The 15794-nt window shown below is 31.4% G+C and overlaps 1 protein-coding gene and 1 long non-coding RNA gene across 3 annotated transcripts; one reads left to right on the top strand and one right to left on the bottom strand.

The window, feature by feature from the left end:
- Positions 1 to 227: 227 nt before the first annotated feature.
- Positions 228 to 3836, bottom strand: LOC143226919 (uncharacterized). Its single transcript, XR_013014812.1, has 2 exons — positions 2897 to 3836; positions 228 to 1966 (listed from the first exon to the last, which is right to left on the bottom strand). It is a non-coding gene; the product is annotated as an uncharacterized LOC143226919 (long non-coding RNA).
- Positions 3837 to 6278: 2442 nt separating this feature from the next.
- LOC143226917 (glycerophosphodiester phosphodiesterase 1-like) lies at positions 6279 to 13706 on the top strand. Of its 2 annotated transcripts, none has more exons than XM_076458472.1 (6): positions 6279 to 6635; positions 7000 to 7175; positions 8819 to 8924; positions 10672 to 10764; positions 10947 to 11113; positions 12988 to 13706. In XM_076458472.1, exons 1-6 carry the CDS (start codon positions 6336 to 6338, stop codon positions 13139 to 13141), a joined length of 996 nt encoding a protein of 331 aa, XP_076314587.1. In that variant the 5' UTR covers positions 6279 to 6335; the 3' UTR covers positions 13142 to 13706. The 2 variants fall into 2 exon arrangements, with proteins under 2 accessions (XP_076314587.1, XP_076314586.1); XM_076458471.1 differs by having other exon boundaries at positions 6281 to 6635; positions 10947 to 11164.
- The last annotated feature ends 2088 nt before the right edge of the window (positions 13707 to 15794 follow it).

The following is a 15794-nucleotide window of genomic DNA, read 5'->3' as shown; positions in this document are numbered from 1 at the left end:
TTTACATTGTTGAACTCTTTGTTAAATTCTGATTAATAACATCTGATACATACATTGTTGTTCCCTTTAGTAAATTCTGACCAATAATATCTAACGTATACATTGTTGAACTCTGTTAACTTCTGACTAATACTATCTAATGTATACGTTATTGAACTATTTGTTAAATTCTGACTAATAACATCTGTTGAATACTTTGGTAGATTCTGATTAATATTATCTGATGCATACATTGTTAAATTGTTTATTAAATTCTGATTAATAACATCTGATTGATACATAGTTGAACTGTTTGGTAAATTCTAAATATTAACATATGATGTATACATTGTTGAACTCTTTGTTAAATTCTGACTGATAACATCTGACATACACATTGTTGAACTCTTTGTTAAATTCTGACTAATAACATCTGACATACACATTGTTGAACTCTTTGTTAATTTATGATTAATAATATCTAATGTATATATTTTTGAACTCTTTGGTACATTTCGACCAATAATATCTGAGGTATACATTTTTGAACTTTTTGTTAAATTGTGACTAATAACAGCTGTTGAACTCTTTCAAAGATTTTGATTAACAATATATGACATACACATTATTGAACTCTTTGGTACATTTTCGCTAATAATATCTGTTGAACTGTGTGGTATATTCTGATTAATAATACCTGATGTATACATTTTTAACTCTTTGGTAAATTCTGACTAGTAGCATCCGATATATTGATTGTTCAACTCTTGGTCAAATATTAATAATATCTCACGTTTACGATGTTGAACTCTTTGTTAAATTCTGACAAATTTTATCTGACATATACATTGTTGAATTCTCTGTTAAATTCTGATTAATATCATCTGATGTAAACATTCTTGAACTCTTTGGTAAATTCTGACGAATAGCATCTCATAAATACATTGTTGAACTCTTTGTTCAATCCTGATTACAATATCTGATAATTACATTGTTGAACTCTTTGTTAAATCCTGATTACAATATCTGATGATTACATTGTTGAACTCTTTGTTAAATCCTGATTACAATATATGATTATTACATTGTTGAACTCTTTGTTAAATCCTGATTACTGACATCTGTTAACTCTTAGGTAGATTGTTACTAATAATATTTGATGTATATATTGTTGAACTCTTTATTAAATTCTGACTAATAATATCGGTTAAACTATTTCATATATTCTGATTACTAACATCTGATCTATACATGGTTGAACTCTTTGTTAAATTCTTACTAATAACATGTGATGTAAATGCTGTTGAACTCTGTGGTAAATTCTGACTAATAACAACTGATGTATACATTGTTAAAATGTTTTTTTTTTAATTTCAACCGAAATAACTGGTGGTTATTTGACTACTTTTATCAAGTGGAGATTTCTATAAGCCTGTTATTAATATGTATTAGTTTGCGTGCATTAAAGGCACTAATATGTGAGGTGGTTTACACAATTTACATTGAATAATCTAAACTCTGTACAAAACAGTTACATGAAATCACTTCTTTCAATATGTGCTGAAGTGTAATGCCTGCTGCATATTATGAATGCAGTTTTGTATCTTAAAGTTCATGTTTACATGTTTGTTTGTTGTTGTTTTTAAGATGTATACATGTAAATAAGTTAAACCGTCATAACATTATCAACCTCAGAGAGTTTGTTGATATTAATAAATACTTTTTTTGCCAGCTTTGAAGAAATCCACAAAAACATTGTTTATTTAAGAATGTTCTCAATGTTCACTCCAAAAATTCATTTTTCATGAGTAAAAGGATTTTAGAGTAAAATGAACCTCAAATTAACCCAATAGTTAGTTGAACTAAATGTATGAAAAAAAAAACATGTTGGAAAAGTCGACCTTAGAAGATAGAACATGAACAGAATACAGCAAACACTGCAAGAAACAATCAATCTTGGAAGTGGGAACAAACTAACCATCAAAACCTCCTGTATCATCAAATCCTAGAAACAAAACGTTTTATAATAACTAATGAGGATCAAATGAGAAACAATAAACTAACCATCAAAACCTCCTGTATCATCATATCCTAGAAACAAAAAGTTTTGTAATAACTAATGAGGATCAACTGAGAAACAATAAACTAACCATAAAACCTCCTGTATCATCAAATCCTAGAAACAAAAAGTTTTGTAATAACTAATGAGGATCAACTGAGAAACAATAAACTAACCATCAAAACCTCCTGTATCATCAAATACTAGAAACAAAAAGTTTTGTAATAACTAATGAGGATCAACTGAGAAACAATAATCTAACCATAAAACCTCCTGTATCATCAAATCCCAGAAACAAAAAGTTTTATAAGGAGGATCAAATGAGAAACAATAAACTAACCATCAAAACCTCCTGTATCATCATATCCTAGAAACAAAAAGTTTTGTAATAACTAATGAGGATCAACTGAGAAACAATAAACTAACCATAAAACCTCCTGTATCATCAAATCCTAGAAACAAAAAGTTTTGTAATAACTAATGAGGATCAACTGAGAAACAATAAACTAACCATAAAATCTCCTATATCATCAAATCCTAGAAACAAAAAGTTTTGTAATAACTAATGAGGATCAACTGAGAAACAATAAAAAAAAAAAAAATCTCCTATATCATCAAATCCTAGAAACAAAAAGTTTTGTAATAACTAATGAGGATCAACTGAGAAACAATAAACTAACCATAAAACCTCCTGTATCATCAAATCCTAGAAACAAAAAGTTTTGTAATAACTAATGAGGATCAAATGAGAAACAATAAACTAACCATAAAACCTCCTGTATCATCAAATCCTAGAAACAAAAAGTTTTGTAATAACTAATGAGGATCAACTGAGAAACAATAAACTAACCATAAAACCTCCTGTATCATCAAATCCTAGAAACAAAAAGTTTTATAATAACTAATGAGGATCAACTGAGAAACGTCGCACCATACATGGTTGCCCTCTCAGCCGAGGGGGCGTTATAATGTTATGGTCAATCCCACAATTCGTTGGTAAAAGAGTAGCCCAAGAGTTGGCGGTGGGTGGTGCGAATAGCTGTCTTCTCTCTAGCCTTTCACTGCTAAATTAGGGACGTCTAGTACAGATAGCCCTCGTGTAGCTTTGTGCGAAATTCAAGAAACAAAACAGTCCATTGTATAGCTTCGTACTTAAAAACAGCCAAGGCAAAAATTAACATGTTTCAACGTTAGCGAATTGATTACATGTATTTTGTAGGAGTAGCTTTCTCTTCGCTACACTGAACCAATATTCAGAAAGACATTATGATGAATTACTTAACTAAACAAACTGTTTAAGATAACTTAATACTTTTTCTCATCACCAGAACTGCAAACTTCGGAGAGAGAGAAATGTAAAGTCCAATCTGTTATTATATTCGATGCTCCTCACCGAGTTAGTCCTCCTTCGAGGAATTTTACTCTTCATCGATTTGACCTTGTCTGAGGTTACTACAAATTCTCCAAACCGGTCTAACTGGATGTCAAACATGGAATCGAATGATAGACTGGGCCTCATTTTTCGCGACGAGATTTACAACGTTGGTGATAATAATAAAAAATGATGGTACGACGACAAACTGAAGTTCGAACCTCCTCTAGAACTAAGTTCATTTACCAGAGCACAACAGCAAGAAGGAAAGAAGTTGACGTTACCTACGTTTATTGCGCCACCTTCAAGTCAAGGATAGTTTTAAAAATAGGAGAGATAAGTCAACATGTTTATTTATAATCGAGCAAATTTTAATGATAAATAATAATCACGCTTTGGAAAATTACAATTAGGTAGTCTAGCGACCATTTCCCTAAAACAAAAGGACATCCTAATGTTATTTGCATTATAAACAATTTAAAGTGTTTCAATGTTTTCACGAAAAATATTATTTGCATTAAAATCGTTTTAAATAGTACAGAATAGCACTTTGATATTATACGGACTAGTTAGATATTTTGCACCAAAAATGTATCAAAACTAAACTTTGTCAAAGTAAAAGCACTGATTTTTTTTTAATTACAATGGAATCAAATGTGAGCATAAAATGATGAGCCTGAAAATATACTGAACTTAATTATTTATGGTTCGGATGTAAAAAAAAAAATATTTAAACCTACCGAAACAGTCTCTTATTTATTTCAGTTTGTGCATGTGAACGTAAAGTATGCTATCCGCACTTTGTCGCCGCGAGAAATGAGCCTCAGGTTTAAGCATTATAAGTCTGTAAAGTTACCGTTTACCCACCAAGGGAACAACCCAATCTTGAAAGTATCACGAAGGCAAGCAAATATAAGAACGGAGAATTATAGTCTGTCGAATTATCTTATCCTGTTTCATACATGTGTTACATCGAATCCAAATATTCAACGATTTCTTAAAAACTGTGTTTTGTCAGTAACAGCAAATTATTGTTAGGTCCGCTATTACTTTTGTGTGATCTCCCAATACAAACACCTCTCAAGATTAGATCTGACACTTAATAAAGAGAGAGAATACATTCTGTTTTCTAGTAAGTAGCCGTTCATAATTATGATTATCATGACCAGGTACAAACCTTACTTTGGTAAGAAAAGAAAGGAAGGTATCAAACATGCATGTGCGCCTTTTCCCAAAATAAAAATGAACATTCTTTATTGTTAGTATCTTTACACCTCTAACTCAACTTAATCACACTCATAACAGATCTCTCATATATACATATATAAGTCATGTGCGTACGCAGGAGAGGGAATTCAGCCGTACACCCTCCTTTTTGTGTTGCAAGAAAAAATGTTCATGTAGTTATAGCTCAGTTACTTATGGCATTTAACGTTTTCTAGATTCTTCTGATGAAGCATTAGCGTTTTTTGGCTTGAAACAGTCCCATGCAGTGACTTCTGATGATACTTTGTAATTGGAATTCTGAAACCGTATTGCTATTGTTAGGTTTTGTAGGTCGGGTTCGTTACAGTAAGTACCTGTGATTTGTTGGCTATAAATTACAACAATAAACAAACAGCATAGGATCACCATAGTATTAATATGCTTTGCGTGTTGAATGTGCTTCATATTATTTGTCAGCTTGCAATCTCACAAATTAGTCTCTCCCTTTCAACATAGAGGCCTGTTAGTGTGTGTGAAAAAGTCTTATCTCCAAAGCTGCAGCTAACAAAATAAGGTTTCTGTTTTTCAACAATTTTATTTTATACAGTCTAACGTTCAAAGGTAATCAGCACAGTTAACCTGTATAGTAAGTTGGCTGCAATACATATATTAAAATACTAGCAGTAGTTCCATTCCCTTCGATGGAAGTTATGTAAATTCGTGAATAATGAAAAGTTATCTTAGGACATAAAAAAGTCGCTTACTGTTATATAATTATAAAAAACGCAAGAACGCCTATACAAATTGCAAAATTGAAAATTCGTATGCATCTCCCCATGGACCTAATGAATCTTCATACCAAATTTCATGAAGTTCCATCCACAGGGTCGAAATTGTGGTAAAAATGTCCACAAAACTTCTCAACACGCAAAACTGAAAATGTGAGTGTATACCCGTACATACCTAATGAACTTCCATACCAGTTTTGGTGAAGATCCATTCGTACTTGGTGAAGTAGTTAATTTGACATTTAAACGGATAATACTGTAGCTAGCTTATACAATAAATTTACCAATACTAACTAACATTACAATTTTGTAAAAACTTTCATGTAGCGACTAGAAAGAAAAAACAATTAAAGTCAATAAGTTGCTAGAAAAATGTATTTCAAGACGGCTGGTATGGGTATTAATACTTTTATTAAAATAAAGCAGAGGATGACGTTTCGACCTTCTTAGATCATCTTCAGGTTAACAAAGAAACTTTGAAATTGGCCAGTGCCGAGCACGTCTTAGGAATGAGAATTATTTAAAATACCAAAATTACATACATGATTATGAAAACTTTTATCTTTGAACTTAAAGTACATTAGTTATTGAGAATCATCCCACATTAAAACGAAACAAAAACTCCAATGCAGGATACAAATTATCTTGTAACCAGTTAAAAGAGTAATGATTACACACCTAAGGTAACATTTATGACGATATATTGTGCATATAAATTTAATTATTATGAAAAATGTCCACGATTTTGTAATGGAAAGCAAAACACTGAAACTAAAACGAAAATCAGATTGTTACGAATCATGCTAAATGTTTTATATAAATTTACAAGTATAACAGTGCACAGTTTTCGATCTTTTAAACTTTTTGTTTCCTGTTGTGACACTGACAGTCCGAACTAGGCCTAATATTGTTTTGTTAATGGCTGAGCGGGATGGCTTCGAATATCGTACCTCCTTGTGGCGTTACGTGTGCATGCATACAAGTTTGGTTTGTCATTTTTTGCTTTTTTATTTTTCAATATTTTTTGATGGGATCTTTCTATTTTAGCGTTATTGTACTATTACTGTTAAACATTGTTTTATACTATGTTGTAATACCACCAGTAGAAAATCAAACTGTGCTGGAAGTGTTAGGCTTATCCGCTGACCGAAGTGATAAACACCCACCTGTTTATGCTCATAGGGGTGGGGGATATGACGCTCCAGAGAATACTTTAGCAGCTTTTCGAAAAGTAAGCCCTGCTGCTTATTTCGTATTATAACATGTTAAGCATGTAAAATAGTGTTTTAAAATATAAGTGTAGCTTTAGGCTATTTTGATTTTCTAATGTCATTCTTGATCCCAAGTTGGAAGTTTCAGTAAGTGTCAGATTAGTTAAAAAGTAGAATTTAAAAACAAGAATGCATTTAAAAATTATTGTTTACTTAAATAAAGAGAAGTTAGAGTAACAAAAATTATTGTCCATTGGTTTTACTCATTGATAAAGGAGAGAAAATAGTTTTATCAAAGTTTTTACTGTTTTAAAATGTGCAAATTACATTAATTGGAAGAGAATTTCTACAATTAAACGTACATTGTTTTTCCATTTGTTTCAGGCAAAAGACAATGGAGCAACTGGTGTAGAATTTGATATTTCTTTTACCAAAGATGGAATTGCTGTACTTTTAAATGATGAAACTGTTGACAGAACAACAAATGGTTCTGGATATATTGGGAATATGACATTCCACGAAATTAGGGAACTCAGTGCTTCTAAATATCACCCTCACAGGTACATTTGTCTCATAATATATTGTTATGAACAAATGATAAGACAGAATATCTTTTCTAAAAAATAATCTCTTGCATATATTTATTAATGTTTTTATTAGTTTCATTATGTGTGTTTATGTGTTTCATTGTTTTTTTGCAATCAGAATGAAATTAATAGTATAAAAATAAAATATTCTGTGTATGTGGATTTTGAGTGGAGCAACTGTGTATGGACTCCTTGTTTCTAAGTGCTAGTACTGGAAATGTGATACAAAACTTTTATCTTATATTTAACCAATCACTGATATGGATAAGCAGAATATAAAGTTAGAAAGTTTCAAGGTTGGTTATACATGTGTCAAGTTGTTGTCATATAAAGTTAGAAAGTTTCAAGGTTGGTTATACATGTGTCAAGTTGTTGTCATATAAAGTTAGAAAGTTTCAAGGTTGGTTATACATGTGTCAAGTTGTTGTCAAATACAGTTAGAAAGTTTCAAGGTTGGTTATACATGTGTCAAGTTGTTGTCAAATACAGTTAGAAAGTTTCAAGGTTGGTTATACATGTGTCAGGTTGTTGTCAAATACAGTTAGAAAGTTTCAAGGTTGGTTATACATGTGTCAAGTTGTTGTCAAATACAGTTAGAAAGTTTCAAGGTTGGTTATACATGTGTCAGGTTGTTGTCAAATACAGTTAGAAAGTTTCAGTGTTGGCTGTATATGTGTCAAATTGTTGTTAAATAAAGTTAGAAAGTTTCAGTGTTGGCTGTATATGTGTCGAGTTGTTGTTAAATACAGTTAGAAAGTTTCAGTGTTGGCTGTATATGTGTCGAGTTGTTAAATACAGTTAGAAAGTTTCAGTGTTGGCTGTATATGTGTCAAATTGTTGTTAAATAAAGTTAGAAAGTTTCAGTGTTGGCTGTATATGTGTCAAATTGTAGTCAAATAAAGTTAGAATGTTTCAGTGTTGGCTGTATATGTGTCAAATTGTTGTTAAATAAAGTTAGAAAGTTTCAGTGTTGGCTGTATATGTGTCAAATTGTTGTCAAATAAAGTTAGAAAGTTTCAGTGTTGGCTGTATATGTGTCAAATTTTTGTCAAATACAGTTAGAAAGTTTCAGTGTTGGCTGTATATGTGTCAAATTGTTGTTAAATAAAGTTAGAAAGTTTCAGTGTTGGCTGTATATGTGTCAAATTGTGGTCAAATACAGTTAAAAAGTTTCAAGGTTGGTTACACATGTGTCATGTTATTGTCAAATAGTTATGAAGTTTCATGGTTGGTTATACATGACTGAAGTTACAATTTGATGAAATATACAAGTACTGGAATGAACATTCTAGTCTAGGATTAGTGAAATTTATTTTAGATATTTTTCCATATGGTGGTAATGGAGGATAGTAGTTGTCTCTGAAGTGCTAACTGTGACATTATCATTGTGATTATAGGAAGAAAGAATCTGTGTATGTGTATACATATATTACAGGTTGAGTAACAATAACAGAAGTAAAGAAAAAGTTGATAATTATTTAAACTTTGACAACTTTTATGACCAGTTATCTCAGCAAGTTCATGCAAATATTAAAACATATACTTCCTGTTTTCAATGTGAAGAATTAGAAGCTACTTTTAAATGATTTAACATTAGATGTTGTTGTTTCAACTAGTTCACTCTACAAAGGTGAGAAAATCCCGACACTGGAAGAAGGCATTCGTGAGGGCCTAAAACTTAACCTAAGAATGATCTTGGATGTCAAAGAATCTGACAACAAGGTAATTACTGAAACATGAGATGTCAGCTTAGGATGAAAGTAAAATAATTTTTATGTAAATTGAAAATTACATTTACAAAACATAACCTCTATTCAAATTGTAAATATATTATTCAGGATTTCTTTTAAATAAGTCCTCCATTTTTTTATATAAAATTGCAAAAAATTAATACAATATTAAAAAAGAATATATAAGAAAGAAACAGGATCAGATACATCGTTACTAATGGTTCTTGGCCATTAAGTACCCTCACTGATATGTTTACATTGTGTAAGAAATAAACAATTTAAAATCATGGCTCATTCAAATTTTAATATTCATTATTATCTTAAAAATAATGTTTTTGGAACAAAGAGCTAAATAACATGCTTACATTATTTTATCTGAAACATCAGAATGACTGTTGTCTTGTTGAATGTAATAACCTGCTTACATTGTTTTATCTGAAACATTAGAATGACTTTTGTCTTCTTGAAGTTAATAACCTGCTTACATTGTTTTATCTGAAACATTAGAATGACTGTTGTCTTGTTGAATGTAATAACCTGCTTACATTGTTTTATCTGAAACATTAGAATGACTTTTGTCTTGTTGAACTTAATAACCTGCTTACATTGTTTTATCTGAAACATTAGAATGACTGTAGTCTTGTTGAACTTAATAACCTACTTAAATTGTTTTATCTGAAACATTAGAATGACTGTAGTCTTGTTGAATGTAATAACCTGCTTACATTGTTTTATCTGAAACATTAGAATGACTGTAGTCTTGTTGAATGTAATAACCTGCTTACATTGTTTTATCTGAAACATTAGAATGACTGTTGTCTTGTTGAACTTAATAACCTGCTTACATTGTTTTATCTGATACATTAGAATGACTGTTGTCTTGTTGAACTTAATAACCTTATTACATTGTTTTATCTGATACATTAGAATGACTGTTGTCTTGTTGAACTTAATAACCTTATTACATTGTTTTATCTGAAACATTAGAATGACTGTAGTCTTGTTGAACTTAATAACCTTATTACATTGTTTTATCTGAAACATTAGAATGACTGTAGTCTTGTTGAATGTAATAACCTGCTTTTACATTGTTTTATCTGAAACATTAGAATGACTGTTGTCTTGTTGAACTTAATAACCTGCTTACATTGTTTTATCTGATACATTAGAATGACTGTTGTCTTGTTGAACTTAATAACCTGCTTACATTGTTTTATCTGATACATTAGAATGACTGTTGTCTTGTTGAACTTAATAACCTGCTTACATTGTTTTATCTGAAACATTAGAATGACTGTTGTCTTGTTGAACTTAAAAACCTACTTACATTGTTTTATCTGATACATTAGAATGACTGTTGTCTTGTTGAACTTAATAACCTGCTTACATTGTTTTATCTGATACATTAGAATGACTGTTGTCTTGTTGAACTTAATAACCTGCTTACATTGTTTTATCTGAAACATTAGAATGACTGTAGTCTTGTTGAACTTAATAACCTGCTTACATTGTTTTATCTGATACATTAGAATGACTGTTGTCTTGTTGAACTTAATAACCTCCTTACATTGTTTTATCTGATACATTAGAATGACTGTTGTCTTGTTGAACTTAAAAACCTACTTACATTGTTTTATGATAATAATCACTTGATAATGTAATAATAATGAAAGCCTGTGAACAGTAGTAGTGTTGGATATTTGAATGGTATCATACAAGTGTAGACATTTTGTTTCTAGGCACTGACAGCAGTGTTGGGAATATTTGAAAAACACCATGAACTGTACAAAGTGGCCATGGTAGCATCATTCTCTCCTTTTTATATATATCAGGTGAGAAAAGTCCTGTATGTTGAGCATTACTTAGTTTTTAGAAAATAGACACATGTGCCTTGTGTTTTTAATAACGATAAAATGTGATGTCACAGAATGAAATATCTGTGTATTCTAGTAGAAGTGCTGTTTTTCCATTTCTTGTTTGGTTTTTGAATGGTCTCTGTTTGGTATCGTTACAGTTGAGGAAAACCAATCCAAACATAATATGTGGATTAATTTGGCGGCCAAAGTTTGTGTCCCATGATGACCTCGTGAAAGGGCGTCCACGTTTTAGAGGTCCTTGGAAGATGACTCTCGCCAAGATTGGTGACTGTTTGCTAGACTGGTCTTTCCACAGTTGGCTATGGTATGTTACTGGTGTGTCTGTGGTTCTTGTCCACAAAGATTCTATTTCTCAGTAAGTATTCTATTTGTCTTTGTCTCAATGAGAACATTATATCAAAACTGTTATACACACAGATAGAAGATACGTGCATGTGAAGTAATGATCAAACCTTGACTTTGGTTTCACCAATATAGGAAGCTTGACAGTCTCTGCATATGCATGATTAGGAAATCAAATAGGCCTCCTATATTAGTGAAACCAAACATCAAGTTTACGTAAGTATATGTGAACTCAAGGACATATCAATAACAACTTGAAGGAAGGTTACAAACTCCACAATCTATCAGCACAAACATAACATCCAGTTTCTGTATCTAACTTTAAAATTATCTTGACAGCTAAACATAGTATTGAACATGTAACAAAAGAAACGTATGTAAAAACTCTTCTTCCATCTGCAAAAGACACAGTGTTCAACAGGCTGAAACATATTTTATATATGTCATATAATTTTCTCGACTTGCATTTGTATATTCAAACTGTTTACTGTTGTAATTACATATATTGTGTTGTGTGTGTGTTTTGTAGCTGTCGTTTACTGATGATGGAATTATGACGACTGAAACGTTTAATAAATCTTTCCTATTATGACATTTCTATTTTGATTTATCATCAGGTTTCTTCCTTATTGAACCCATCTAATTAAACAGAATTGGATATGTTACTGGTCATTATATTTAATGAAACCCTAATTCTCTGGTTAATTTTTTTTATTATCTTATTTCCTATAAATATACATGAGAAATCTTCAATAAAATATAAATGCTGTTAAGAAAGTTAAGTTTATAATGAGCCTTTTATATTCTCTGGATAGATGTGTTTGTTATTTAGGTAATGTGAAATAGTTTTTAAGTAATAGTCTGGTCTGTCATGAGAATGAGAGAGTATTGTTTGGGGTGACAAGAATAAATGACACTGAGTCCTGTTCTACACAGGTGGTTTATATACTTGATTGTTAACATGAAGGATTATACCTTGGTTCCATAACATTTCTAGCCTTATCTGCATTACCTAGTTAGCTTTAATGACTTTTATATTACACATTGGTTTCTCCTGGCAGCTTAACAGTTGAATCATACATGGAGGTATTGTAGTGGAAGTCTTAGCTGAAGAATAGGACCATCTGGAGAAACCTAGAGACCAGGACACCCTGATGGTGGGGACAACCAACTACTTATGGTCCAGAGACAAATTTTTATATGGTGTTGGAGCATAATACATTCAAACACATGGAGGGAGGGGGGGGGGGGTAGAATTTGAGATTGGTTCAGCAATTAGAGTGGTCTCATGTCATTTTAGTGACTGGTGCCCAGTGATACTGGACAGGACATCAAGTGTCACAAAAGGTTATCTGTGTACATAATTTCTCATCCTGTCTAGTCTAGTCTCCTATGAACATCTTTCCAACCTGATGACATTTGTTGGCACGTTTGTTTAGACTTGCACAATTCTCTTGGTAGAATCACCTTCATGAGGATCCTTTCATTTTTCACTGATCTTCAAGCGATGTTTAATTCAATGCGAGTTGTTCTTGAAAAATGTTCATCTTTCACAACTATTATCATACAATGTGTCCACACATCTGTAGCTTATCTCATAAGAAACTATGTAAATTAAACAGATTTCAAGTTAACTGCACTGTGTCTATTACAGTGCATCAAACCCTGAATTTTTAGCATTGCAAGTCTTTAAAAGTAATGGAGTGAGCCATATAATTTGTTTCAATATTTATTTAGTCTCTCTTGATTTCACCATTATTTTATCAAAAAGTTCAGTTAAAGTTGAATAATATAAAGTCACCTATCCTGAACACTGCTCTTTCTTTTTCACTTCAGGGAATATTTAAGAATGTGGAGTGCTCGGGGAGTTCAGGTTATCCCTTGGACAATCAACCATCCAGTTGAAAAGGAACATTTCTCCAGCATCCTGAATCTCCCAATCATGACAGATTCCTTACAGATAAAGTTTGAAAATGTAGTGAAGCTTTGACTGATAGGCTAATCCAGAATGGTGTAGAATGTAAAATCTGCTATACTATTGAAGATTCCAGCTGAAGAAATGGTTTTGATAGAGTTTAGTATTATTGTTGTCTCAAACATTCCAGTATAATACTGTCACATTTATATATTATAGGTGTTTTAATGGAATAGATTTAAATGTTATCCAAATAAGTAAATCTTTATTTTATGTTCATACATGTTTCGAAGAACACTGCTTTTTCTTTACCCTCATTAGCAATTAAGCCTAAATTTTGCTTTTAATAATACTTACAGGAAATGTATAAGACAATGATAACTGCTGATTTTTCTTTCAACATCATAAATTTTAGGCCTAATATCCAGATGTCTGTATTGTTTATAAAGAATGTATTTCTTAATTTTGCTGGTTTTCATGGATAAGTGTCAAAAGTTTAAGCATATCTAGTCACTTAAAGTAACATGAATTACATATACAAAGTTTACTGTAAATATAATTCTGAGCAGATTATTTGGCTTTATGTAAGTCAGTGGTGTCTACAATATTTCTGTTATGTAATAAATTTTACATGGATGAAGTCTCAGTGCATATGAAACTTTTTCTGGTTAATTCTCTTTTATTATATAAAAGGAGTGAATAAGATGTTAAGTAATATATGACAAAGCTAAATTAATTTGCTACTTTTGCAATAGTTTGTAAATGGTATTATTCAATCCTAATTTGTACTTTAAAGATGCAACGTTATTTCACGATGTTTTAATGATGCAGGGGCTTGCCTGTACCAGATGCCCTGCAGGACATGTATTCATCTGCTGAAGGTGGTCCCCCGTGGTACTCGGCTGCATGTTAAAACATTTGAACATTAAGTTTGTCAGATTCTAATCTACCCATCAAACATAATTGACCAGTTGTCATGCATGTTACTGGCACACTCCTGCCAATCGATATTATGTCTTGTTGTAGAAATATTGTGTAATAATTGATACACCGTAGGCATCGTTATCCAGAAGGTAGGAATAAATCAATGGACATACTTCTTGGTGATGGAGGGACAAGAACTAGACTTGCACTCTTAAATGAATGGTTTTATATTAGTTCAATATAAAATGTTCATCATGTATATTTACTATCACATTCTTTCTCCTAAAAGTTTTTTCAAAACAATTTATCTCTTCAGTTGAAAGCCTACATATTATCTGCTACAATATTGGGAAAAGAAACCGCTTGTTTAGCATGCTTGAAGTTTTTGTTTATATTTAGCCTAACAAAGTTGTCCACTGTAATTCATACTTATTCTAAGGATTTAAACATAGTTGCATATCTTAGATTCAGACAGATATATGTGGTGTTTAAAATGTGACAAGCTATTGTACGTTACAGTACCTTTCACAATTGTATTTAATGAAATTCATCAAAAACATTGACGACATCATATCTTTATTATTCTTATCTATTGGAAATTTTAAAAAATGAATATAGTGATGAGCAATGGATTACATCAAAGGTTCCTATGTTCACCTTAAAAATATCCCTAATGCCCAGTATGCAAGTTTATGAGACAACAATTTTGGTATTTAAGTAAGAACCAAACAAAATGTACTCCACTAATGGGCTCGATTTTCTAACTTCAACAAACTATCACAAGAACTGTCTGCCCAAGCATTGTACTGCAAAGGTGTGAGGTTTAGGAGTTAGACAGTAGAAATATTTAAACAAATACTCCAATACCAAGTAAGATGGTCATGGCTGTCAATCAAAATCACAAACACTGTGGAGAAAATGGCTTTACAGAGCAGAAAACCTTGTTTTACTCCTTGAGAGGTTAGAAACAAGTGAAAATTCAGCTATACAATGAGATTACAAATATTTCAGGCAGTTCAAATCTCTACAAGAAAAAAAAGAAAGTTTTGTTTGGAAATACATCCATTAAACATGTGTCTCCAACTTTCAAATTGGGTGTTAAAATAAAAGTAAGTACCATAGAAAGTTTTCACTTCTGAAAACTAACACTGGGTAGTCCACATACTGCCACAAGATAAAACAGTAGAGTTACTTGTTACAGTCATTTAGTTGCTACCACTGAAAGTTCTCGAAGCATGTTCAACATAAACAAGTTTTCATGGTGTGAAATATTTTTAAACAAACTAGTTGGGTCACTTCTGTAGATATACTTAAGATATTTTCTTTAGATTAGTGTAGTTTACTAATATAGTCTACTTCTGTAAAAGAAACCTTCTCTGAACATAAGTGGGCAAGCAACTGGTTCAACATTTGCAATATAAATCATGTTAACATCATGAGATAAAAACTTAACTTTAATAGCAGTTACAATTAAACAGCACTGCATAATGAATAATGGTACATGATGAAGCAACTATAGGCAATTAAACAGACATTCACAGCTTTGTAAAAATATGAATTTTAATTAAAATGGACAACAATTACCTAAGCATCATAAATATGCTTTATAAAAAAACCTGACCAAATTCCACTAACAATTAATAGTAAATTATTTATTAAGCACAAAGCTGTACCTACTACAGGCTCAGAGTTTTAGTGTGATAAGCCCTCAGACTTGTCACCGGGTGGGCCTTTTTCCTTCTTATTAATTATGTAACGAAATAAATCAACTTTCCACAAGTGATGAAAGATTCAGCCCATAATT

This window comes from Tachypleus tridentatus, chromosome 9 (assembly GCF_004210375.1).
Source record: "Tachypleus tridentatus isolate NWPU-2018 chromosome 9, ASM421037v1, whole genome shotgun sequence".
NCBI classification, from domain to species: Eukaryota; Metazoa; Arthropoda; class Merostomata; order Xiphosura; family Limulidae; genus Tachypleus; species Tachypleus tridentatus.
This window is presented reverse-complemented; position numbering and strand designations above follow the sequence as displayed.